Source organism: Myotis myotis, unplaced genomic scaffold (genome assembly GCF_014108235.1).
Source record: "Myotis myotis isolate mMyoMyo1 unplaced genomic scaffold, mMyoMyo1.p scaffold_m19_p_7, whole genome shotgun sequence".
Taxonomy (NCBI): domain Eukaryota; kingdom Metazoa; phylum Chordata; class Mammalia; order Chiroptera; family Vespertilionidae; genus Myotis; species Myotis myotis.
The window spans coordinates 25790471-25815508 of NW_023416379.1; the positions used below are offsets into that span (position 1 = coordinate 25790471).

General features: G+C 39.2%; 1 protein-coding gene across 4 annotated transcripts in view; it reads left to right on the forward strand.

Annotated features, from left to right (window-relative positions):
* ARFGEF3 (ARFGEF family member 3) overlaps nucleotides 1–22744 on the forward strand; it is a 131019-nt gene extending 108275 nt beyond the window's left edge. For 3 of the 4 annotated variants that reach the window (XM_036316579.1, XM_036316578.1, XM_036316580.1), the window contains 8 exons: nucleotides 4162–4290; nucleotides 6130–6306; nucleotides 7921–8035; nucleotides 8728–8830; nucleotides 9005–9136; nucleotides 10362–10483; nucleotides 13378–14596; nucleotides 16223–22744. In XM_036316579.1, the coding sequence (XP_036172472.1) occupies nucleotides 4162–4290; nucleotides 6130–6306; nucleotides 7921–8035; nucleotides 8728–8830; nucleotides 9005–9136; nucleotides 10362–10483; nucleotides 13378–14596; nucleotides 16223–16414 (2189 nt within the window). In that variant the 3' untranslated portion in view covers nucleotides 16415–22744. The remainder of the gene's footprint in view (nucleotides 1–4161; nucleotides 4291–6129; nucleotides 6307–7920; nucleotides 8036–8727; nucleotides 8831–9004; nucleotides 9137–10361; nucleotides 10484–13377; nucleotides 14597–16222) is intronic. The other variant, XR_004968743.1, reaches the window with a different exon arrangement.
* Nucleotides 22745–25038: the final 2294 nt, after the last annotated feature.

Below are 25038 nucleotides of genomic sequence, written 5' to 3' on the forward strand. Positions count from 1 at the left end.
CTTTGACTCTCTTGAATTTAGCACATTGGAATCTGGTTGCATTGGTACTTAAATTGGCTGGTAATTGTCTTTAATTCCTTCTAGGAAACGCAGTCATTATATAATTACTTCCTGCAGGACTATTTGGTTAGAGACTGGGGAAATTAAGCCATTACTGAAGAGAGAATCTATTTGTGACTGGCAAAGCTAAAGACTCATTAAGAGAATAATTTTAAAGAATGTGTTCCAAATTAGTTCCCATGTAATTTCCACTTTGGCGTATTTTCAGACCGGCTACTTCATGCTCCAACTTGCTGACCCTGTCCTATTTCTAGATGTAGAAATGGAAATTATATCCCTAAAAGGGGTCTGATATCTGCAAATGGGTTATTTCCAACCCACACAAAAGACTTTTTAGGGGAGGCTTCTTAAATTTGCTTTTGTGTTTGTTTTACATTTTTCTCGTTTTATTTTTCTATTACAAATTCATTTATGGGGGTGGCTAGAAGATTTACAGTTTTCTAGAGATTATAAAACCTCACTAGTTCAGGCTACTTATGAGAAAGAATTATAGGAATAACTAATGTAGAGAAAAATTAAAATACTGGAAATTGGCTACATGTTGCTTAATAGAGGTTTCATTTTAATGGTTAGATTAGCATTGTAAACCTCCAACTCAGACAATTGTAGGCAAAAGCTAATGCTGCTCATCTATAATGTAATTTTTAATACAGTATTCAGGGTGTCCCAAAAATGTATACAACCACTTTGAATAATTATAAAGGCAGTTTTTATTAAAATACATTTCTTTTTCAAAATTGAGCTATCAGCGTTAAAGTATTTATACATTTTGAGGGAGGAAACCCTTTATGTAACAGTGGGCATTCCCTTCCATGTATGCAAATCATTAACCCATTTTTTTTCTTGTGGATAAAGTTTAGCCAAGCACCCACATAAAGTTTCCTACAGTATAAATTTATTGAGGGTTTTAAAGTTATAATTATATAGGAAATACAGCTAAATCAGAGAAAGGAATAAAAGTAAAAGCTTTAAGTTAGTATTAACAATTCTCACCATTTATATATTCTGAGAGATTTCTCTAGTTTCCAAAGGCAAATGATTATTTTCCCCCCTATGGACATTTCACAGACACATATAAAACTAGACAGAGTGGTATAGTGAACCTTAATATATCTATCACCCAGCTTCAAGTATAAACTTATAGTCAACCTCATATAATGCAAACACACACACTTGCTCACTCTCCATGTCCCTCACTCCCTACCCACTTCCTCCTTCCTATATTATTTTAAAGCAAACCTGAGACATTAGTATGTGTTCTTTAAAGATAACAACCATAAAGTTATTATCACACCTAAAAATTAACAATCACTCTTGACTAACATCAAATATCTATTGTGTAAAATTTTCCAATGTCAGTTAATTTTTAGGATTCACATAAGATCCATACTATATGTTTAGCCGACACGTCTCGTAAATCCTTTTCAATCTACAGATTTCTTCTCCAACTTTAACCCCTTTTCAATGTATTTGCTGAAGAAGTGAGGTACTTTGTCCTGTAGAGTTTTTCATTTGGATTTTATTAATTGCACCCCCCATAGTGCTTTGTGACATGTTTTGTCCTCTGAATTTCCTATAAATTAGCTTATCCACACCTGCTCTTACAGGGTGGGGCAAGAGTAGGTTTACAGTTGTTCCTATGGAAAATAATGCAATCCTATATCATAAAAGCCTAATGTGCAAACCGACGGAACGGCAGAATGTCCGGTCGCTATGACGCACACTGATCACCAGGCACCGGGCCTCTAGTAATAAATAAATAATAATACAAGAATAAACTCCATGTTTCACGTACTCACAACTGTAAACCTACTTTTGCCCCACCCTGTATTTTGAAGTTCATAAGAATTTCTTATCACCTAGTTTTATTATATTTATTGTTCATGATTTTGGTTTTGCCTCCTATTAACAGGGATATTTAAAACTGGGTAAATAGGTTTTTTTAATGGAAACGTTTCTTTAAATATGTTTTTATTGATTGCAAAGAGAGGAAGGGAGAGAGAGAGAGAGAAACATCAATGACGAGAGAGAATCCATTGACTGGCTGCCTCCTGCACACCCCCTACCTGGGGTTCAAGCCCTTCACTGGAATAAACCTGGGACCCTTCCATCCACAGGCCAATGCTCTATCCACTGAGCCAAACCAGCTAGGGCAATAGAAACATTTTTAAGTGCCATCTTCTGACGCAGTTTTATTTTGTGGGGAAATTTGAAGTATTGACATTAAAATGTAGAGTGGGCTGTTTTTTTATATTCTACTCTAGTCCTTTTCTGCACAGTTTTCTGAGCTATAGGTCCACATATTTCCAGACAGTGATGTGCAGAAATGTTGGTTCATACAGTGCTTGCATAAATGACAGAACTAAAATGATTTGGATCTAGTAAAAAGGATTTCATGTTTTTTCTCTCACCTGGTAATGAGCAGCACTAAGAGTCAGTGTGTTATCTTAAAAATGAAACTCTGAGAAGAGAAGAAAGAGGAGAGTTGTGTGCTGAGGGCAGATGAACCTACTGACACTGGGGGCACCACTTTCCCAGCTCTGAGCAACACACACAGTGATGTGTGTGCACGCAGGGGTGAGAGGGCGCCAGAATTGCGAACTGCCGTGTGGACAGGTAAATTCAAAATAATTTATAGACTACAAAAAAAAGAAACCAAAGATGAATGACCTTTGGAGAAAACGGGGCACTAAGAAGAGCAAAGATAGACTAGCACAAGCAGCAAGAGAAAAAACACAGATAACGTAGACTTCAAAATTGAAAACTTGTGTACATCAAAGGACGTTATCAAGAAAGTGAAAAGACAGCCTAAAGAATGGGAGCACGTATTTGTAATTCATATATCTGGTATGGTTTTAATATCCAGAAGATAGAAATAATTCCTAAAATTCAACAACAAAAAGATAACCTACTGTAAAAATGAGCAAGGAACATGAATAGCTATTTCTCAAAAAAAAAAAAAAAAAGATATACAGATGGCCTGTGAGTATCAGTGAGTACATGAAAAGAGGCCCAATAATACTAGTCATTAGAAAAATGTAAATCAAAATCATGATGAAATACTAGTTACACCTCCCAGGGTGGCTGTAGGTTAAAAAACAGCAACAGAAAATAAGTGTGAGCGAGGATGTGGAGAAGTTGGAGCCCCCATGGGAATGTAAAATGGTGCAGTTTTTACGGAAAACAGTTCGGTAGTTCTCCAAACACCAATAAAATTACCATAGAACGCCACTCTTAGGAATGTACTAGAAGAATGGAAAGGAGAGACTCACACATATTCCCCAGTGTTCACTGCAGCCTTATTCACAGTAACCAAAACGTAGAGACAGCACGTGTCCAGCATGATGGACAAAATGTGGTGTATACATACAATGGAATATTATTTATCCATAAAAAGTAACGAAATTCTGATACCTGCTACAACATGGATGTGCCTCGAAAGCGTTATGCTAAGTGAAATAAGCCAGACACAAAAACAGCAAATATTTTCTGATTCCACTTACACAAAATATCCAAGGGAGGCAAAAGAGAGACAGAAGGTAGATCAGAGGTTACCGGAGGTGTTGGAGTGAGGAGAGAATGGAGAGTTATTGCTTAATAATTATAGAGAGTTTCTGTTTGAGGTGATGAAAAGTTTTGAAAATAGATAAGCAGTGATGGTTGTACAACACTATGCATTTAATTGATACCACTGAATTGTACACACAAACATGGTTAGAATGGCATTTTTATGTATACCTTAAAATAATATTTTAATTTTGACTAAGGTGATAGAACTAAAAGGACATTATATTATTTTGCTATCAACAACTCCCAAGAAATATGACAATCATTTCATATAGAATTTACAAACCACATCACCTTCTTCCTGAAGGGGAATAAGGAAGAAATTTGAGTGTTCTTTTTTCTTCGACTTTGTCAGAATATGTAAATTATAATCTGTCCATATACAGACCCTGAGGGCTGCCTTACTGGGGGATGCCTCCCATCCACAGATCTCATGGCAGTTTACTAGTAGAGACCTCCTTTACCTATTTGGCCTTGCAGTGATTCTGTGTCCGGTTTAACCAAATGTCACAGAGGTCTGGTTTTGCGTTCCAGGTCTGATAGAAGTCTGGATCATCCTGCTGGAGCAGCTAACAGCAGCTGTGTCCAACTGCCCACGGCAGCACCAGCCGCCAACCTTGGATTTGCTCTTCGAGCTGTTGAGAGATGTCACCAAAACACCTGGTAAATATTTCTATGTCTGTCATTTGGGGCAGGTGTCATACATATAATGTTTATCAGAGGGCCTACCTATTTTACTGCTGTAACCCTGGACAGCATAATGGGTGCTCAATAAATATGTATGGAATGGCTATGATGTTTAGAATATGTCCTGTGATTATTTACAAGTCTTCCTACCAGTCCATTTACAAATAACGTGTGGCGGCCAGTAAGCTGAATGTGTTGGAGCCCCACAGTAATCAGGCTGTGGTATCGATGTCTCCGTGAGCGAGCTGGCTTTACTCTGTTCCATAAACCCAGCCTTGTATCTCACATGTTATTGGCCCCAGAGCGGTCGATAGGGTTCACAGTGCCTCCCACTGACATAACCAAACCGTTCAAACATATATGCGGTATTAAGACAGCAACATCTTGATTGTATAAAGGTCAGAGGAAATTAAATTTGTAAAATGACACTTAGTGATCACCTAGTACCCTGATGGTAGAGGAAAAGAATGTCCCTTAGAAATGTATCGCTTATTCTGAATTAAGGTTAATATATACACTTATCCAAATTTTCCTAAGATTAAAGAAATTTTTATAGATTTTAGTTTTCACTAACAGAATCATAACCACAAATGAAACCACTAGTTTATAGTAAGAAGAGAGGTTTTGTATCCAATATAAATAGATGAAGGTTTGATAATTGATACTGTTTTAAAATCTATTGCAAACTTTATATTGGAATTTTTCCCCAGAAAATCATAATAGCTACTCTCACATGTTAAAGTGTTAAATGCCAAAATAAACAGGTATTTTACAGAATGAATTATATGCCACTGCCTCTAAATCTCTTATTGGTCATTACCATTTTCTGCTTTCACATTTAGTGCTACTAAGTGTGTGAATTTAACCCAGTAATTCTACTCCTAGAAATCTGTCATCAAAGGAAATTAACGGTAATGAAGACAAAAATATAAATGTGTTAAATTAAGTATGGTAAAAGCATATAAATATTCTATAGACATGAAAATGAATATCTGAATAATATTTAATGACATGAATAATTGTTTATAAGGCATTACATTAAAATATATACACATATACAATATGGAGTATAATCTCAACTTTATGAAATTTTATACATTTATAAATATACACACACACTTTCAAAATGTACTTTTTTCTTTGTATTCTCATGTGTTTTCTGTGTTGATTATAAAAAGGATGCCTCATTTTTGTAAGCAGAATTTTTAAAATTCATCTTTCTTACAAAGATTTTCATTATGGCATTGACTATAAAGCAAAATAGAGAAATGCTACAATGTCCATTTTAAGGGAATGGATAAGTAAACTGTTGCATAAACATACAATGGAAAAATAGTATGTGACAATAAAAATGAGGATTACGTAAGTTTGTTGACACAGAATGATCTCTAGCACATATTGTTAAGAGCAAAAATTCAACATGTAGACCAAGGTTTACATTATCCTATTTATATAAAAGTAATAACAAATACAACTCTGTTTCATATATATACACACACTTACATTTTAAAGGTATTTTCTTATATGCATGTACTAGTATGTATCTGTATGTTTACATCTGGGGACTAAGTAGTTGATCAAGTGATTATTTGAATTCATGTATTACTTGCATAACTAAAATAATGCAGAAACAAAAAAGAAAAACGCCATTGGAGATCTGTATTCCCTAATCAGTGGTAAACTGTTTTTCCCTGCACTTTCTCAGAGAATGGGGCGCTCCCTCAGAAGAGGTCATCAATGCCAAGATGGCAAAAAGCTTTCCTTTTTAGAAGAGAGTTGCTGGAGTCACGATTCTGATGCTGACTTCTTTTTCAGGACCAGGGTTTGGTATCTATGCAGTTGTTCATCTTCTCCTTCCTGTGATGTCCCTTTGGCTCCGTCGTAGCCATAAAGACCATTCTTACTGGGATGTGGCCTCGGCTAACTTCAAGCATGCCATCGGTCTGTCCTGTGAGCTGGTGGTGGAGCACATTCAGAGCTTTATACACTCAGGTATCTGGCGCCCGAGCAGTTCGCATGGCATGTTTCATTAGCGGGCAGCAACATTGTCTAAAAGAGCTTACTAAATCCCTAATGCAAATACCAGTGCATGGTTTTTGTCCTGGGAATTATTAACATAGAATTACATGGTCAAGACCAGCCTTCTAATAGTTAATGGTCAAAAAGAAATTGTTACCTAACAGAGAGACAAATGGCAGGGGATGGGGTGTTAGAGAGCAACCAAAGGACTTGTACGCATGCATATTAGCATAACCAATGGACACAGACACTGGGGCAGTGGGGGTGTCAAGTGGGGAAAAAGGAGACATATGTAAAACTTTAGACAATAAATTAATTTTAAAAATGATCTAACAGAATACTTAAAATATATGTGCAACCAAAAGTAAGATACCTAATAAGGTCTAGGATATCTGTGCATTAGGAGAGGGGAGGCAAGTTCAAGTATATATTTAAAAGGGAGAAATATCCCTGCAGCCTGGGGGTTGCATTCTACTGTCCTGCTTCATCTGTGGTGGCTAAGTGAAGGAGGCAGGGTTTTAGAAAAGGCTGAAATTATGGGCAAGAAGTTGCTTAACAGGTTAAGGGGTGAAGATAAGGTTCTTAATATCTGTGGAACTTTGAAAAAAGACTTCAAAGTGTGGGGTATGTGGAAGTCCAGGTAGAGAGGGAGCCAGACACAGGGGAGATCTGACTGCGCTGGTACCAGTGGGCAACATTAGGGAAACAGATTCTTGCTCATGACTCTTGTATGGGAAGATCTGGAAATTCGAGAGGAGGAATGTCGCTGCTAGCTCTAGAGGTTGCAAAGAAAAGGGAAAGGCATGCAGAAGTATGAAGGAAGAGGTGTGAGAGGCTCCCTTCTAAGGAGGGGTTAGAGAAATTAATGAGAACTTGACCCCAAGGGAGAGTCAAAAAGCAAAGGTAAGAAGTAGGTTCTCTACTAAGCTTAGCAGAAAGATTTACCCTTTTGGGGGAAGGGGGGACCTAATTGAGGAAGAAAAGAAGTGGGTGTTTGCACATGTAGACTGACAAGTGGATCCCTAGGGGTAGATGTTCCTGACCAGCTGCTTTGTTCAGTATGGGGCCCTTGAGGATTCTACTGAAAACTGCTTCTGTGGCCTCACAAGGACTTTGAGAAGAATACTGATGTGTTCCTTGAACTGGGCAAACAGAATGTGATTTTTGGAAGTCTTATTTTCTTTAGCCTGGGGGTAGTATGGAGACCAGACTCAATGGGTTCAGGGAGTGGTAGGATGAGAGATTCTGTTGATTTCCAATAGCTTTTAATCCAATTTAATTCTATCAGCAGTAAGGAAAGTATGTTTCATCTCCCCCCCTCCCCCACCTTTTTCAAGAATTGAAATGTTTTACTAGCTAGTATTCAGGCTATATATTATATTCTACTTAAGTAAATAAATGATATACTTAACTATGAAAAATGTTCTTGAGCACATAAAAGTGAACCACATATTTCATCTTGATAAATCAAAAATGGATATTATATATTTTCATCACAGATATTTTCTTATCACTCAGACTTCCCTCCTATGCAGTACCTTCTTTTGCAATAGTGTTGAGTGAAACTTGCTGTGCCTCTTCCTACAGACATCAGGTATGAGAGCATGATCAACACCATGCTGAAGGACCTCTTCGAGTTACTGGTAGCCTGTGTGGCCAAGCCCACGGAAACCATCTCCAGAGTGGGCTGCTCCTGTATTAGGTGAGAAAAGGGTTCCTGACTCTCTATGAAACTGGAGTTTTTATTATGAAATCCAAGGGAATTAAATTATCCTTTGTGGTAACAATCTACTTTTTAGATTGTTTTTTATAAAAATAACTCTATGCTAATATTTCTGTGTTCAGTTGGCAAATATTTATTGTGTAGGCATTACACAGTGCCCTGCCCTCAAGGAGCAGGGGGCCTATGAAGAATCATCACAGTAAGGAGTAACTATAAATGCTGAGAAAGGACAGCAGTCAGGTGGTCAACAGGGCTTTTAGGAATGATACTTGATCAGATCAGGACTTTGCAGGCAGGAGAACAGCATGAACAAATACATGGAGATAAGAATTACAAGTGACAAAAGGGGTTTTTATTTTGTTTTGTTACTGGTAACGGAGTAGTATGGACAATAGGGCTAGAATGGAAAAATTAGTACAGAATGTATACAGTCTTGCATGCAAGCCTAAGTGTAAACATTGGCCTGTTTGGAATGGGGATCCATTGATATTTTTACATTAAAATGGTTTGGGAAGTAGTAGTATGACCATGAAACACCAGATGGACTGAAGGCAAGAGTGATGGGACAGCAAAACCTGTAAGGACACTGGGGAACAAATGTGTGTCTGTAAGGGTCTAAGCTTTGCAGCAGTAAAATGTATGGGTTTAAGACGTCTGCTTGCTTCTGGCAGGTACGTTCTCGTGACAGCAGGCCCCGTGTTCACGGAAGAAATGTGGAGGCTGGCCTGCTGTGCCCTGCAGGACGCGTTCTCTGCCACACTCAAGCCCGTGAAGGTAAGATGCTGGGAGAGAACCAGGGCAGGGTCCAGTCCTCCATAGTTCCCTGCCGAGTTGGCCACCTGGATTCTGCCTTCCTCAGAGCAGGCAGTCTCGGACCCAGTGACAGTGTCAGGCCCCACTGCCATCCACCCCGAGGCACCCAGTGAATGACTGCTGTGTTTCTCCTAGGATCTGCTGGGCTGCTTCCACAGCAGCACCGAGGGCTTCAGTGGGGAAGGCTGCCAGGTGAGGGTGGCGGCCCCCTCTTCCTCCCCCAGTGCCGAGGCCGAGTACTGGCGCATCCGAGCCATGGCTCAGCAGGTAAGGGCTGGGCCTTTTGATCCCAGCGGCGCTAGAAGCTTGACACATTGCTGGGAGTCCCAAGCTGCCTTTCACTTCCTTAGGGACCTTTGCCTCTTGCCAGTACGGTTCTTCACCAGGAATGACTTGAATCCAATTGATAGCATGATGTTCCTCCCCATCATCTGTTTGTTGCATCCTCTAGAGCCCTGGGCAAATAGGTATTCAGACTGCTTCTAAGTATTTGCTGAAATATTTTTGTCACTGCTAGACTGTAAGCACCTAAGGATGGCACACTTATTTGATATTTTTCTCTTCTCCCATACAGAGGACAGAACTTAATAGAGTTGAATGTAACTGATCAGTAAAGTTAAACTGTCCTTACCCTTGCAGGTTTCACCATGTACTTTTTCTTTGGGCACATGTCAAAAGTTATAATACTAGAGAAGCCAAAGGGGTGGCTTCTCTAAATATAAAGCCATTACACCTAGCTAGCTAAAGAATTTCCCCAGGTGCATACAGTAAGAAGTGAAAATGTCCATGGAATCCTATTCTGAAATAGATCCTTCATGGAGAACAGCCAAGACCATTTAGTGAATCTTTTACTTCTTAATATTTCTTTCTTCTTCAGTCCCAAACCTTCCTCCTATATTCACTCTTCACATAACCCACTAATCTGATAATGCTTACAAAATTTGGAAAGAAAAAGTTCATTAAAATACTCATATTTTCAAAGGAAAGTACGTTAAGTCATGTAAAATGAAATCACGTGGGTCAAATGTAGGATGTGGTTACCCTTCTCTTAGTCACTTCTCCTGTCAGGACTAATGATGTGGGCATACTACTCTACTAGACAGCAAGAGAAGTCCTAACTTTTTTTTTTGGATTGGATAGAATAAGGTACCAAACAGATGTCACAATCAAAGAAGATCTTTTCCAAACATCACCCCCCTTTATTACTTCTAATTAATATTAAACATCAGTGCCAGCTCTTTGGAGAGTGTTGAATTGTCACATGCTAGAAGTAGTAGTGTCAGCAGCTAACATTTATTGAATATTTGCTATTTTTATCTAATGTTTGTCCCATGTAATACACATGTACTAATTTATTTAATTCTCTTGACAAATATACCTGGTAGGAAACCATTATCAACCTCATTTCTTAGGTGAGAAAATGAGTAGAGAGAAAAGCAACTTGCCAGCTAATCTCTTGAGTCAGGTGGCTCTCTGAACTGTACCCATACAGGTGTTTATGTTGGACACCCAGTGCTCACCAAAGACTCCAAACACCTTCGATCATGCCCAGTCCTGTCAGCTCATTATTGAACTGCCTCCTGATGAAAAGCCAAACGGACACACCAAGAAAAGGTAAGCAGCGAAGCTTAAACACTTCGAGTCTTATAAATAGCAAGGACTAAAGGAACTTTCCTAATTATAATCTAAGTTTTCTCTAAGAATACAGAAATTTTTGCAGAGTCATTTAACAAATGCTTTCATACAAGATTGTTAGCCTTTTAACTTTCCCACATTTCAGATTTGCTAGGGCAGCCACAATGGGGTAGCTTAAGCAACAGAAATTGGAGTTGGAGACTGAGGTGTCCCCAGGCTTGGTTTTTTTCTAGGTTTCTAGATGGATGTTTCCTCTCTGTACCTGCCTGTGTCCTAATCTCCCTTTCTTATAAGGATGCCAGTCCTAGTGGATTAGGGTCCCCACTAATGACTTCATCTCTTAACCCCATGGTCGGCCAACTGCGGCTCGCAAGCCACATGCAGCTCTTTGGCCCCTTGAGTGTGGCTCTTCCTAAGCCTTAGGAGTACCCTAATTAAGTTAATAACAATGTACCTACCTATATAGTTTCAGTTTAAAAAATTTGGCTCTCAAAAGAAATTTCAATTGTTGTACTGTTGATATTTGGCTCTGTTGACTAGTGAGTTTGCCGACCACTGTCTTAACCTAATTATTTATTTAAAGACCTTTCTCCAAAGATAGTCACATTCTGAGGTACTGCGGGTTAGGATTCAACATTTGAATTTGGGGACACATTTCTGTGTATCTATAGCATCATACATATAACTTTTTAAAAATAACTAATTTTGAGGTGTGATTCATATTGTGTCAGTGAGAAATACATAAAGTTCTTACGAGCAACACAGCTGTCAGGAGACAAAAAATACGTGTGGCCCTGCCACGAGAACCTTGATCTTTTTAAATACAGGCACTGCTCAGAGATATTACAGGTTTGGTTCCACACCACTGCAATAAAGCAAGTAGCGCAAAAGAAAAACAAAACAAAACAGCAAGGCATAATTATTTCGCTGGTGGAGGATCTTGCCTCCATTTTGTTAAAAATCATAACATCTGTGAAGTGCAATAAAATGAGGAGTGCCTGCACTACCATCCTGCTTAAAAACAACTCTTCTTGCAGATAAAGGCAACTACTAAAGTTTTCCCATTTAAACTTCCAACAAACTGTAAGTGATGCTGATAAATACTTGAGCACAATATGTGAAGGACAGTGGCTAGATCTTGCCACTGCCATTCATCTCTGAGGAGACATTCAGAGAGGCTGAGCCACTTCTCCCAGGTGGTGGAGCCAGAATCTAAACTAGTTCTATTTTAGGGAGAGTGTGTGATTTTCCCGAAAGTTAGATGCTTAGTACAGCAGTTAAGTGTGTGGTACCTACAAAATATAACGATGACCCTGTCACCCACCTTCAGAAATAGAGCTTTACCAATATCCCACATGCTTCTCTCCAATTCTATGCCCAGTTTCCCGCTATTGCCAGTCACCCATTTTTCAAGTGTACCACTAGTAAATCAAATATAACAATATGTTAAAAAGGATCATACACCACTATCCAGCAAAATTCATTTCAGGATGGTTCTGAAATGAACTATGGTTCAATATCCACAAATCAATGTGACATACCACATTAACAGAATACAAATCATGATCTGTTCAGTAGATTTAGAAAAAGCATTTTACAAGATCCATTTATAAAAACTTTCGATAAAATGGGTTCAGAAGGATAGTATCTCAACATAATCAAGTCCATGTATTACAAACCCACAGCTAACGTCATCCTCAATGGTGCAAAACTAAAGCTCTTCCTCTTAGATCAGGAATAAGACAAGGATGCCCACTCTTGCCACTCTATTCAACATAGTAGTGGAAGCCCTAGCCCCAGCTACCAAAGTAAAATAAATAAAAAGCATCCAAATTAGAAAGGAAGAAATAAAACTGTCACTATTTGCTAATGAAATGGTTTTATATACAGAAAACCCTAAAGACTATCAGAAAAAAAAGCTATCAGAAAGAAATGAATTAAACAACCCCATTTACAAACATACCAAAAAGAATAAAATATCTAGGAATAAACTTAACAAAGGAGGTGAAAGACCTATATTCTGAAAACTGCAAGATACTGTGTAAAAAAATCGAAGGAGCCCTAACCGGTTTGGCTCAGTGGATAGAGTGTCGGCCTGTGGACTAAAGGGTCCCAGGTTTGATTCCGGTCAAGGGCATGTACCTTGGTTGCGGGCACATCCCCAGTCGGGGGTGTGCAGGAGGCAACTGATCGATGTTTCTCTCTCATCGATGTTTCTAACTCTCTGTCCCTCTCCCTTCCTCTCTGTAAAACATCAATAAAATATGTTTTTAAAAAAATCGAAGGAGATACGAAGAAATAGATATTCCATATTCATATTACCTAAAGCAATCTACAGATTCAATACAATCCCTATTAAAATCCCAATGGCATTTTTTCACAGAAGTAGAATGAAAATGTTTGGCTCTCCTCTATGTTTACATATATGCATCTAAAACATTAACAGTTAAACTGTTTTGGTCCTTAGAAAGCTAAACTTCAATAAGATTGCTAAAAATATTGGGTTTAAGAAAAAATCCAGTTAAAATTAATAAAATACAACAGAAACTATTACTTTTTTTATTTGATATGTTAATTACTCAGATATAAAATGCGTCCTATCTCATAATTATGCCTATATATCCCAGTTGCTATAAAACCCTTCTATTATTTTTCTAAGGCTTGTAGATAATTAGTGTCATAACTTAAAAAGTGTCAGGAATTCCATTTATTATGATTAAAATGGTTATTGTGTAATGCCCTTTTAAAGAAGGCATTAAAATACAAGTAATTTAGTTTGTGATTTTGCATATGTCATTCTGAAATGTGTAAAGCTTTTAAAATATCATACAAGGCAGAGGTTACTCATCAGTCCCCACTCTTTCCATTTGCAGCGTCTCTTTCAGGGAAATTGTGGTGAGCTTACTGTCTCATCAAGTCTTGCTCCAGAACCTGTATGACATCTTGTTGGAAGAGTTTGTCAAAGGCCCCTCTCCTGGAGAGGAGAAGACCATCCAAGTGCCGGACGCCAAGCTGGCTGGCTTCCTCCGGTACATCTCCATGCAGAACCTGGCGGTCATCTTCGACCTGCTGCTGGACTCCTACCGGACAGCCATGGAGTTTGACACCAGCCCGGGCCTGAAGTGCCTGCTGAAGAAAGTGTCGGGCATTGGAGGCGCCGCCAACCTCTACCGCCAGTCGGCCATGAGCTTTAACATCTACTTCCACGCGCTGGTCTGTGCCGTGCTCACCAACCAGGAACCCATCACTGCCGAGCAGGTGAAGAGAGTCCTCTTCGAGGACGACGAGAGGAGCTCAGACTCCTCCCAGCAGTGCTCCTCGGAGGACGAGGACATCTTTGAGGAGACGGCCCAGGTGAGCCCCCCCAGGGGCAGGGAGAAGAGGCAGTGGCGGGCCCGCCTGCCCTCGCTGAGCGTGCAGCCCGTCAGCAACGCCGACTGGGTGTGGCTGGTCAAGCGGCTTCACAAGCTGTGCATGGAGCTGTGCAACCACTACATCCAGATGCACCTGGACCTGGAGAGCAGCCTGGAGGAGGCGCCCGTCCTCCGGGGCGACCCGTGCTTCATCCTGCCCTCCTTCCAGTCCGAGTCCTCCACCCCGTCCACCGGCGGCTTCTCGGGGAAGGACACGCCCTCCGAGGACGACCGCAGTCAGACGCGGGACCACGGGGGCGAGTCCCCGAGCCTGCGGGCGGGCAGCGGGGACACGCTGATGCTGCCGCCCAGCCCCAAGGTGGAGAAGAAGGACCCCGGCAGGAAGAAGGAGTGGTGGGAGAGCGCGGGCAACAAAATCTACAGCATGGCGGCCGACAGAACCATCTCCAAGCTGATGACGGAGTACAAGAAGAGGAAGCAGCAGCACAACCTGCCCTCCTTCCCCAAAGAGGTCAAAGTGGAGAAGAAGGGCGAGGCCCTGGGCCCCAGGGGCCCGGACTCGCCGCTGCTGCAGCGGCCCCAGCACCTGGTGGACCAAGGGCAGATGCGGCACTCCTTCAGCGCAGGCCCCGAGCTGCTGCGGGAGAAGAGGCCCCGCTCCGGCTCCACCGGGAGCTCCCTGAGTGTGTCCGTGAGGGACGCCGAGGCGCAGATCCAGGTGGGTCCCTGCCGGGCAGACGGTGCGGAGCTGCGGGGTGGGGCGCACTGCCCCAGCAGTGCCGGCAGGCTGGGCTTCTAACCATGCACACGCCCCGCACAGGGCACGCTTACACTGTCCAAGATTTGAGGGACACCAATAAGAGACCCAGTTCCCCTCCAAAGGCAGAGGATGGGCTGACACTAAGACCAGGATCTGCCTGTATCAGTGATGTCAGTGTGAAACTGACACGTTATTACTAGAAAATTTCAGGAATTGTGTTTATGGGTTATAACAGAGATTACTGAGAAATAAGATGGAAGCTAAAACATATAAAATGGGTGTACTTCAGGCGAAGTGAAGTAAGCCAGTCAGAGGAAGACAAATACCACATGATCTCATTCATATGTGGAATATAATGAACAAAATAGATCCAGAGACATAGAAGAATGCAACAGACTGTTGAATCTCAGAGGGAAGGCAGGTGGGAAGAGATCAACCAAAGAATTTGCATAACCCGTGGACACAGACAATAGTGTGGTGAAGGCCTGGGATGGGCTAAAAGTGGGTAATGGAGGAAAAAAGACATATGTAATACTTTCAACAATGAAGTTTTTTTTAATGGGTGTACTTTAGCTGGTATAGAGTCCCGAGTTTATCATCTGAAGAAATTCCATAGTTAGGAAGAATAATATAAAGGAAAAAGGTGGTTATGCTGATGAATTGTTTTCATCTCAAGTTTTCCTAACCCATCCAGAGCACATAAAAATTCTCATTCTTCAGAAGGCTCTGAGTGCCTGTTCATGCATATATTTCATATTTGTAATTCCATCGTACATTGAAAAAATGAGCTTGAGAAGGAAACAGTGTTGGTACTGTTTTGTTCAATTTAAGAATAGATGAGATGGGGAGAAAACAAATAGAGGGTATCTGGAGTCGTAGAGAGCCCTTTAAGAACAATCCAATGTTTTCCTGAAATTGTGGACTCCTGCTAAGGGCATAATAAATTAGACAATCTTGGGCCCTAGGATCTCATGAACCTATACAGAGATATATTCTTTGAATGAACATAAATTTAGAAATAGTATGAATCTCTTGTACGATGTGTTATTTTCCAGTAAAGTATCTTGAATGCCGAACTCAACTTCATAATTCAGAATCCACAGAAATCATAGATTTGCAAAAGACCAAACTGTGATGTATGATGATTATTTAACAGATGACCTTCTTGACAAATAACATATCTTATTAATTGCTTTTCATGCCTTGGAGATTTGCTTATGATTTTAAAAGTTATCCTATATTAAAATAGAAATATTTCAAATTTTCTAGGCGTTATAGTGACTGCTGATTAAAAGTGTTATATGTCCTATAGTAATCCCACTATGAAAAAGCAAGAGAGTTTTTAAAACTGAGGAGTAAATAAGATTTTTATAGTTTGTGAAACCTGAAAATAAGGTATTCGTAATGTTAGATAAGTCTCTGTAAATATGAAGTTACAATGACATTTTATTAGTAAAGACTAATTTATTACAGCCTAAAAGCCTGAGAAAACTCATTTGCAAATTGGCAGGGCTGAGCCACACCTGAGAGTTCAAATGAAACCACAGGAGAAAGCTGATGATTCTCTTAAATCCTTTCTCTTAGGCATGGACCAACATGGTGCTAACAGTTCTCAATCAGATTCAGATCCTTCCAGACCCGACCTTCACGGCCCTCCAGCCAGCAGTGTTCCCATGCATCAGCCAGCTGACCTGTCACGTGACGGACATCAGAGTTCGCCAGGCTGTGAGAGAGTGGCTCGGCAGAGTGGGCCGTGTCTATGACATCATTGTGTAGAAGACTCACATTGAAGAAATTCAGTAGCAAGGGTTAGAGTCTGCCTGCCAATCTGACAGCATTTTCCCCACCACCAGCCCCGCTGACACCAGTGTCTCAGAGAACCATCAACTGCTCTCTAACTAATCGCATTGGGGCCATTCCGGATACTAAGATTGTATCTAGATGACAAATGATACTCTGATTTTGCACATTATTTCTCCATTCCTTGACACATTCCTAAATCGTGAAGTTTATTTCCCAGTGCTTTCGCCTGCAATGTTATCAGCATTTTCAAAGACCACTCCTTGGAAAACTACATTGATCCATTTGATTCTTTTTTTTTTTTAAATGCAATTACTAAGAAAATGTCTGCTGGTAAGTCAAGCTGATGTATAAACACGCATACACCTAGTACCAAACATATGTCATGATTGTGCATTTGGTGGAGAAGAAAACAGCTAGAAAGATATATTCATATTCTTAGGTGTCATAATCAAGAAAAGGATGATTTTCTCTGTAAAATATTCCAGAACATTTCAAAATTGTCCTAAGTTGTCAAGATTTTCTGGTTGGTACTCACCAACATCTTTGTATAAGGTACTGTTGTGCCTTTGTTTCCCTATTTCTAATGGAAGAAAATTATTTCCTGGCAGAGTTTTAAGTTGGTGTCATGGCAGCCTTTGACACCCAGTACCCAGTGACATTTGCTGATACAGATATTGCCAAGATTCAGAAGACTGACCAGTCACCTGGCGGTCCCATTAGTCTTTGCTTTTGCTCCCAAGGCAGAAAAGAAAAGGGAAAGAAAAAATGGTGCCTTAGTCCCTTGTCGCACAGGCATTTCTATGCTCCACAGTTATCTCAACATAAGAAAACAAAACGTTAAAATGCAACTCATTTGCTATTTACACCCTTGGAGAAAAGGAAGTGAGTTCTCTATTCAGTGAGCAGACTTCTCAGGGAAGAAGCAGGCAGTGTGGGGTAGGGAGACAGCTGGTGGGGTGGGAAAGGAGATTATGATGAAATCTTCTGCTGTTATACAGCAACCATATGAAATTATGGTGTCAGTTACACAAGCTCTAGCCTCAGAAGAAAACTAAAGGAGAAGGGGACACAGGATGAAGTCTAAGAAATTTAGTTTTTCCACTTAAGATCTTTCTCCTTTCCGGCAAGTACATTTACCTCATGTCTGAGGTCCTCTTATTCAGGCCAATATTTTAAGTGAATATTTTTCTTAAATATTACTAGAAAATTAATCTGGAACCTTTATCTTATTATGTATTATATATTTAATATTTCTTAAATTATAATAACAATTATGGAAACTCCTCAGCCAAGCTCATTCATATATATTCTAGTAGAGTTAGTTGTTATGACATACATTATAATTTTCCCAGCCCCTAAAAATGCATTCATAATTGTATGTGCCATCTTTAAAAATAGAACATCAACTTTTCAATATTAAAATAAGGATTTAAAATTGACAGCTTTACTCAGTGCTGGTATATGTAAACTTATCCACAAGGTTACCAGAAAGACAGCTGATTTATTTAGGCAGTCTAAAAGCAGGAACTTTATCGTTCAGTATGCCACCTAAAAATCACCATGGAATCCAGAAGACATTTTTTTCAGTTCCACAAAACACACTCTTTGCCTTCAGTTTTTACTCATTAGTTAATAATTTGAGTTTAGAAACAGATCAACTGTTTGTAACAAGCAATGAATTGTTGGGATAGCAATGAGCTGTGTTAGTGCTTTTGAATTTTTATATTTTGTAAGTAGAATTGAAAATCAGGTAGATACTTTTTTTAAACAAATACAGTACACCAGGGTTGTTCTGTTTCTTTTTATAGCTTATCTTAAGTTCAGCTCTCTTTTGTGCACCAGTGAGTACTATAAAATTTACTGGGGGTTGCCGGGGTGGGGGGAAGGGAGAGAGGGTGCTTCAGTAGCGTATCAAATCAGAGTAATTATAAAAGGTTGTTACATATAAACATTTGTAAAGCATGAAAATTCAAAGGAAGCCAGTCTCAATTTACCAATGCCATGGCCCAGAGTGTGTTCACTATTTAGAACTCAGAATTCATTCTCCCACAGATTCTCTATCATGGGATCCAAGGCTAGTTTATGAAAATGGGTTTACCGCATACTCTATCCAAACACTGCTCTAGTACTAACCTGATTGTGGGTACCAAGAATAAAGAGATGAGGGAACACACAGAGCTCTTTACCTATAATTTTGTTAGAGGCTTTGGTCCCTTCCCATCACCCTTTCTGTAGCCCACCTGAGACCCACACTGGTCTTCAGCCCACCTCCATTCCCTACATACTCTGCTCTGCAGCCACATCAGAATTCACCCAGAAAATTAACTGTCACAGCAGTACTTCCCAGAGGTATTTGCAGTTTTCAAAAATGACATTAGTTGATGCAAATAACCTCTAATGAACAGGACTTCAAGTCACAACAAAGTCGGTTAAATCCTCCCACAGATGGGGAAGAAAAGGAGATAATTAGGAATCCTTGGCAGAGGTAGACGCGGGTCCCTTCCCAGAGTGCCCAGTGAGTCCCTCACACTCGTCCTGGTGTCTGAGTTTCTGCTTTGCCCCAAGGTCTCTGATAGACCAAGGTCTCGGCAGCCTTCATAGTTAAAACAGTTATTACCACATACTTACAGGTCTAAGCAGAATAAGATTTTGCATGTAACTTTTAGTTGCCGATATTTACTAAGTGTGTGTTACCCTAAGGGTGAGATTTACTCTCTTTTTCTAGTATTTTAGTAAACTGCACATCATGATCATCTGAAAAACTCAAAGTGTAAAAGAATCCCTGACGGAACAGCTCAGCCAGGTATATCACAGTCTTCATCCGATTTCTCCTTGCCAGGAGGGCACAGATTTGATGGAGGATCTCCTCGTTCTTGCCTCTCCTGATCAGCTTTTAAAGATGCTTAGGCTGCCTCTCTATATCATCTTGTTCTTTCTCTCCTTAAGATTCTTCTCTAGCCTTCTCCATCAACACAAAACTAGGCACCTTTTACCATTGTAGGCTATTTCATGACTGGCCACGGCTCATGCTAGCATACACAACATTCAAGTTAAAGTAGTTTCAATCAGACATGACAAAGTAGTAGAATCCAAAAGTACCTTTAAATTGAAACTTCTTTATAACAACATCACTGGGTTATTTGTTCTTGTTTTAAGGAGAAGGCTTGTACAGTCAGTTGAAAGTGATATAGCCTTAACTGCAATTACATAATAACTTTGACTTCCCCCAAATACATCACAATACTGCTTCTCAGAAGGGAAGCTCACTCATGTCTGTCCCTTCAAACTGAACAGCAAGAAGTTACAAACAGCAGGAGGTGAGATTTGTTGAGTGCTCCTGCCAAGTTACATTTATTTTATTTTCACAGTAACCTTGTGAAACAGGTATTTTCCTCATTTTTTTTAGATGAGGAAGAGACCCAGAGAGGTTAAGAAATTTGCCCAAGATAACCAGTAAATGGCAAAGTTGGTTGCAAAAGAGTTCTCTATACTATACCATTCTCTAAATGCACCAAGTAAACACTTTAGTGTCTCAAGGAATTAACACAGTTAAAATAAATTAAAAAATACTTGATTGATGTTCCAGATCCATAATTTTATGGGGATTTTTAAATAAGGTTAAAAAAGAAAAGGATCATGTTTACTAGTATATACAGAAAGACCATACACAACAATATTTTGAATGTTCAAAAATAAATCTAAACTTCCATCTTAAAGCAGACATTCAGTGGTAATTTAGAAAATTTGCCAATTAGGTGGAAATGACGGAATAATATTGTTCATGGCCAGCTGTTATGCAGGAAAACCATGGCAGTCTCCATCTGGAATGACATGCACAAATTGTGAGCCTTTTTAAATGACCATAGCCAACAGTGCCTCTCTATTGCTTCCCTGGAAGTATATTGTACTAAATTTATAGGTCATCATCTAAGTTTGGGAATATACAAAATAAATAACCATTTTCAAATGCACACTCTAAAGAGGAAGTACTGGCTAGACAAAATGGTTTAAAGATCCAGGTACTGAGAGCATCAGGTCAATCTCCATAGTAACCATGTGCCATAAAGTTAAATATTCCTACTTATTCTTTAGGCAAAAGACAAACTTAGAACTTCCATGTGCTTGGCTTCCATTTAGGTGATTCTAGTGAGATTTAGTGTGGCCTTAAAATACACGAGACTATTTTAAGCACTTTTTATTGGAAATATGAGCTGTTCTTGGGCAAGATTTATGAAATTGGTGAAGAACTTGCTTATAATTATGCTTCATCAGAAACAAAACAAGAAAACAAACTGTGTTCCCTCATTGATCAGTGGGCCAGTCTAGAAAACTGTGAGATCTTCTTGCTGTGCTTGTATGTGATGTTCATGTTTGATGTGGAAGTAACTAATAATTAAAGTTTTGGACTAGAACACCATATAGATTTCCAAAACACAATTATTCAGGGAAGACAGACCAAAAAAGAAAAAGAAAAAATCATCTCCTGGGATGGTTTAAGAGAAACTCAGTTGAGAGCAATGCTCGATTTCCTTATGAACAGTGGCACCACTGTTAACTGAAGAAAAGCCACCCTCACACCACTGGCACCATGCAAAACCTTCCTCTCTGTGAACTAATGCGAGGGGGTTCCAGGGGGAGAGACTGGTTGAACATCTTCGTGACTAAGCTGCAGTTGGCTGCTGGTGAATCCCATCCAGTTATGGTCCTCCCAGCCTGTTCAACCACCAGGAATTATTTGTACTGTTATTCCTCTCCTGAAGGTTTAAGTCGTGGTTGTCTAGTGTCGTCTGACTTTAGAATGGTGGTTCTCAGACATTGGCACCCAGCAGAATCACCTGGAGGGCTGGTTAAAACAGATTGAGTAGCGCTGGAAATCCGCATTTCTAACAAGTTCCTGGAGGAGGCCAATGCTGCTGGTCTGAGGACCACACTGAGAACCACTATCTTGAAAATATCTCCAACTCTTATCTTTAAGATCAGCTTGACTTATCAAGCACTAGAGAAAAACTGAACTTAACCTTGGCAAACAACTTGGGATTAGATTCTCTACAGCAGGGGTGGAGAACGTCTCGCCCTTGGGCCATAGGAGGCCCCAGAAATAATTTGGTCTGGCCCTGCCAAGGCATTATGGGTGAGTTAATTAAATGTTTGACCAAATACAGCAGGCTAATTTTTAAGTTGATAATTTTGTATCGCCCAAGAATGATGATCCAAATGGCCGTTGACAAAATAAAGGTTCCCCACCCCTGCTCCACAGCATTCCTGCTCAATCTTCCCAGTTTCCATGGTTTATTATACCAACAATTGTTTTGTGTGTATTTTTATAAGCTAGAGGACAATGAATGTATAAGTTCTATGGAACAGTGAGATCAGTATAAGCTTCTCGTCTTTGTATTTAGAAACATTGATTCTGTGGATGATCATTTGTATCCTGTTGGCCCTTTGACTTGTGCTGAGGTGATTTTAAGTTTAAGTATGTGGTGTTTGTGTTTCTTCTGTCCATACAGTTTTAATGAAATGTTTCCATGTCGACTCCATTATAATCTTGGCTCCTGGCTTCCAGATGTTTTTGAGTAGTTGCTTGCTTGCCAGTCGTTTTCTCTCTCTCTCTCATTAGTCACCAAAATGTCAGCACTTCAAGATGACATTACACTACTTGATGTGCCTTCATTTTTCACGTGTCTGGTGTAAATTAATATTTTAATTTCCTGTAGACCTGCAAACAGTCTACCAAATGGCTTCATGGAAATTTGCAAACATAACCACCTCCCCTTTGAGCAGTATATGTGCCTGTTTTAAAGTCTTCTGAGTAAATATGTTGGGTTTGCACTCATATCTGCACAATAGAGGCCATATTCATTATCTCATTTTCCAAATGATGGAAGAAATGTAAAAATGCATCAATATGCATTGCGAATACAGTGATGTCATGTTAACTCAAAGATAGCTGGGCCTTAGTTTAGTTCTTAAGTCTTTATTCAAGTAATTAGCCTTGGAAATTCTTTTTACATGGAGGAAGGAACACAGAGGGAATAATTCAAGAGAAAACAAATAAGTACCTTAAAATCATCATCTGTGTGTGAGCTATTTTAATTACACATAATTCTTATTGATTTAATAAAGTTTCTCTAAATACTTCTCAAATACCCTGATTTCATTCAAATTACTTTATCCTTTTGTATGAATAGAAAGTAATGACTATATTTACTAGAATTAATGAGATCCAAAAGTATATCAAAGTGTTAATGGTATCAAGGATTCAAATCCTTGCCTCTGGATGGAAATAAAGGTTTTTTAAATTTATTTTACTTTTGTTTTAACTTTTCCTGGAAATGATGCATGCATTTAATTCTTTTAATGATAACTTATTTTCAGATTAAATTTTAAAATTAATCTCTAGGAATAATTTGTTTTCAATTTATTTTGCCAACTGGTGCCAAAAAGGGGAGAGGGAGATCTTCCAAACTACTACATAAGATATGATTTCTCTTCAAGTTAGGGAAGCTCTGGACCCTGGCGCTACCACCCGCCCATGGTCATCCATGGCTACCTCACAATATGTGCAAGCTACTCTGTATTCCTCCCTCTGTTCATTCTTCTGGCTCTTGTTGGAAGAGGTTCTCTCTAATAAAAATAAGTTTCCCACTAAATAGGCAAAATGGTACAAAGAGGAATGCTTTTGATATTCCGGTTTCACCTCAGTTGAAACCAGGTGGTAGAATATACGGGTAAGGCATGATAGGGGCAGGAGGAGGTGCCTAGAGGGAAAGGCTGGTTGTTTATGTTTCTTGGTTTGTTTTTTGGTGGGTGGGTGGGGGTAGGGAACTAAGAATAAATATTTATTGCCCTAGTCATGCCAAACAACTATTATTCAAGATTAGTTTTATGCTTTTCTAAAGGAATAAAAGTAAATTACATTATAAACAGTTCCCCTATTACCATTTCCCCACTCTAAACAAAGCCAACGGGTGGTAAGGATCCTTTTATCCTTTCTTGTATGATGCCAAAGAGTCGAGTTGTTTTCATTGAAAATTATAAATAAATGAAGCTTGGTATAGCCATAATGATTTGAGTCAGTGTGCCATTTCATCTACAAAATGCAAAATTCATCATTGCAACTCTATTCACCAGGAGCCTTGAAGCATTGTGTTTACTTCAAAGGACTTGTCAAGGAAGTACAGTTTTTGTTTTGCCTTATTATCTTGTCAGTTTGGTCACGTTTATTTTAAAAAAACTGAAAGCCACCCTCCTTTAAATGTTGATATAACTGTTTGATTTGATATAATCTATTGTTTAACAGGTCTCTCTAAGCAAGCTTGCAAGTGTATTTTGTGTACATTTTATCTGAGGTGAAAATGAAAATTCTAAAGAGAAATATTTTAAAAGATATTGTATTTATGTTGCTTGTGTTGTAGAATAAAGATTCAAATGCATTTAAAAAATCTGATATGTGGAACAAATTTTTTAGCAAATAAATATATCAAAATAATTTACGTAAATATACTGTGTTTACAGAATTCTGCCTAAAGAACTAGGTTCCTTTCCATGACATTTCATAGCTCTGAATGAAAATTTGGTACATGCCTAGAAAATACATTGGAAGAAATGTATGTATGTGTGTGTGTGTGTACACCATTGTTTCCTTTTCTTAAAAAAGAGGGCTTATTTTACAATACTGTTTTGGTCTTCATAAGAATGGATATTATATTCATATTGTCATAAATACTAATGTAACTTATTCTTTTAAAAAACCAAGTGTCTTTTGTTCATAAATAACTAAATTAATAGGCATATAATTATTAAAAGGGAACATTCAGAATATAATACAGCCACTTTTAACTTTATGACCTTATTGGTTTAAAATTAACTGTATTAAAGGCCTATTAATAGTATAAGCCTAGGAACCCTCATGCCCAAAGTGTGAAAAACTGCTTGGCCAATAGAGGGATAAAAGACAAAACACCGTAGAGATGGACACTGTGTATATGACCTTAAATCACAAAGATATGATTCCATCACACATTGGTAATCTCAGACTTAGTCGTTTACATCTTGCAGACAAAATGAAACTAAAATAGACACGAATGTGCTTTTCGTAAGGACATCACAAACTTATTAAACATAAGTGAGCAACCACATTCATGGATGGAGACAGCTGCGCAGACTAGAGAGGCCAGGGGCCTTTGCCGGAAAAGCAGAGTGCACATCCCAAGCTTTGCTCCCGCCTGGGAGTGGGGAACCCAGACGACCCTTGAGAACAAGCTCAAGGTTCCTGCTCTGCAAAATGAATATAAACTCTCAAAGGGTTGTTTCAAAATAACGTGAGAGCCCCAGTGTCACAGTGCTTTGTACATGGTAGTGCCTAATAAATGCTAACTGCTATGGATAACCCATTTCATAAATAGCCCCACTATTTTGGAAGATGATTTATAGTGATCTAATGCATACCTGTACTTGACATTCATATCCATGAATGCACCATAACACAGAAAGCTTAACATTTTTAAATTGATTTTTAGAGAGAGGAAGAAAGAGAAGGAAGAAGAGAGGGGGAAAGAGAAAGAGAGAAACATCATTGTGAGAGAGAAACATCAATC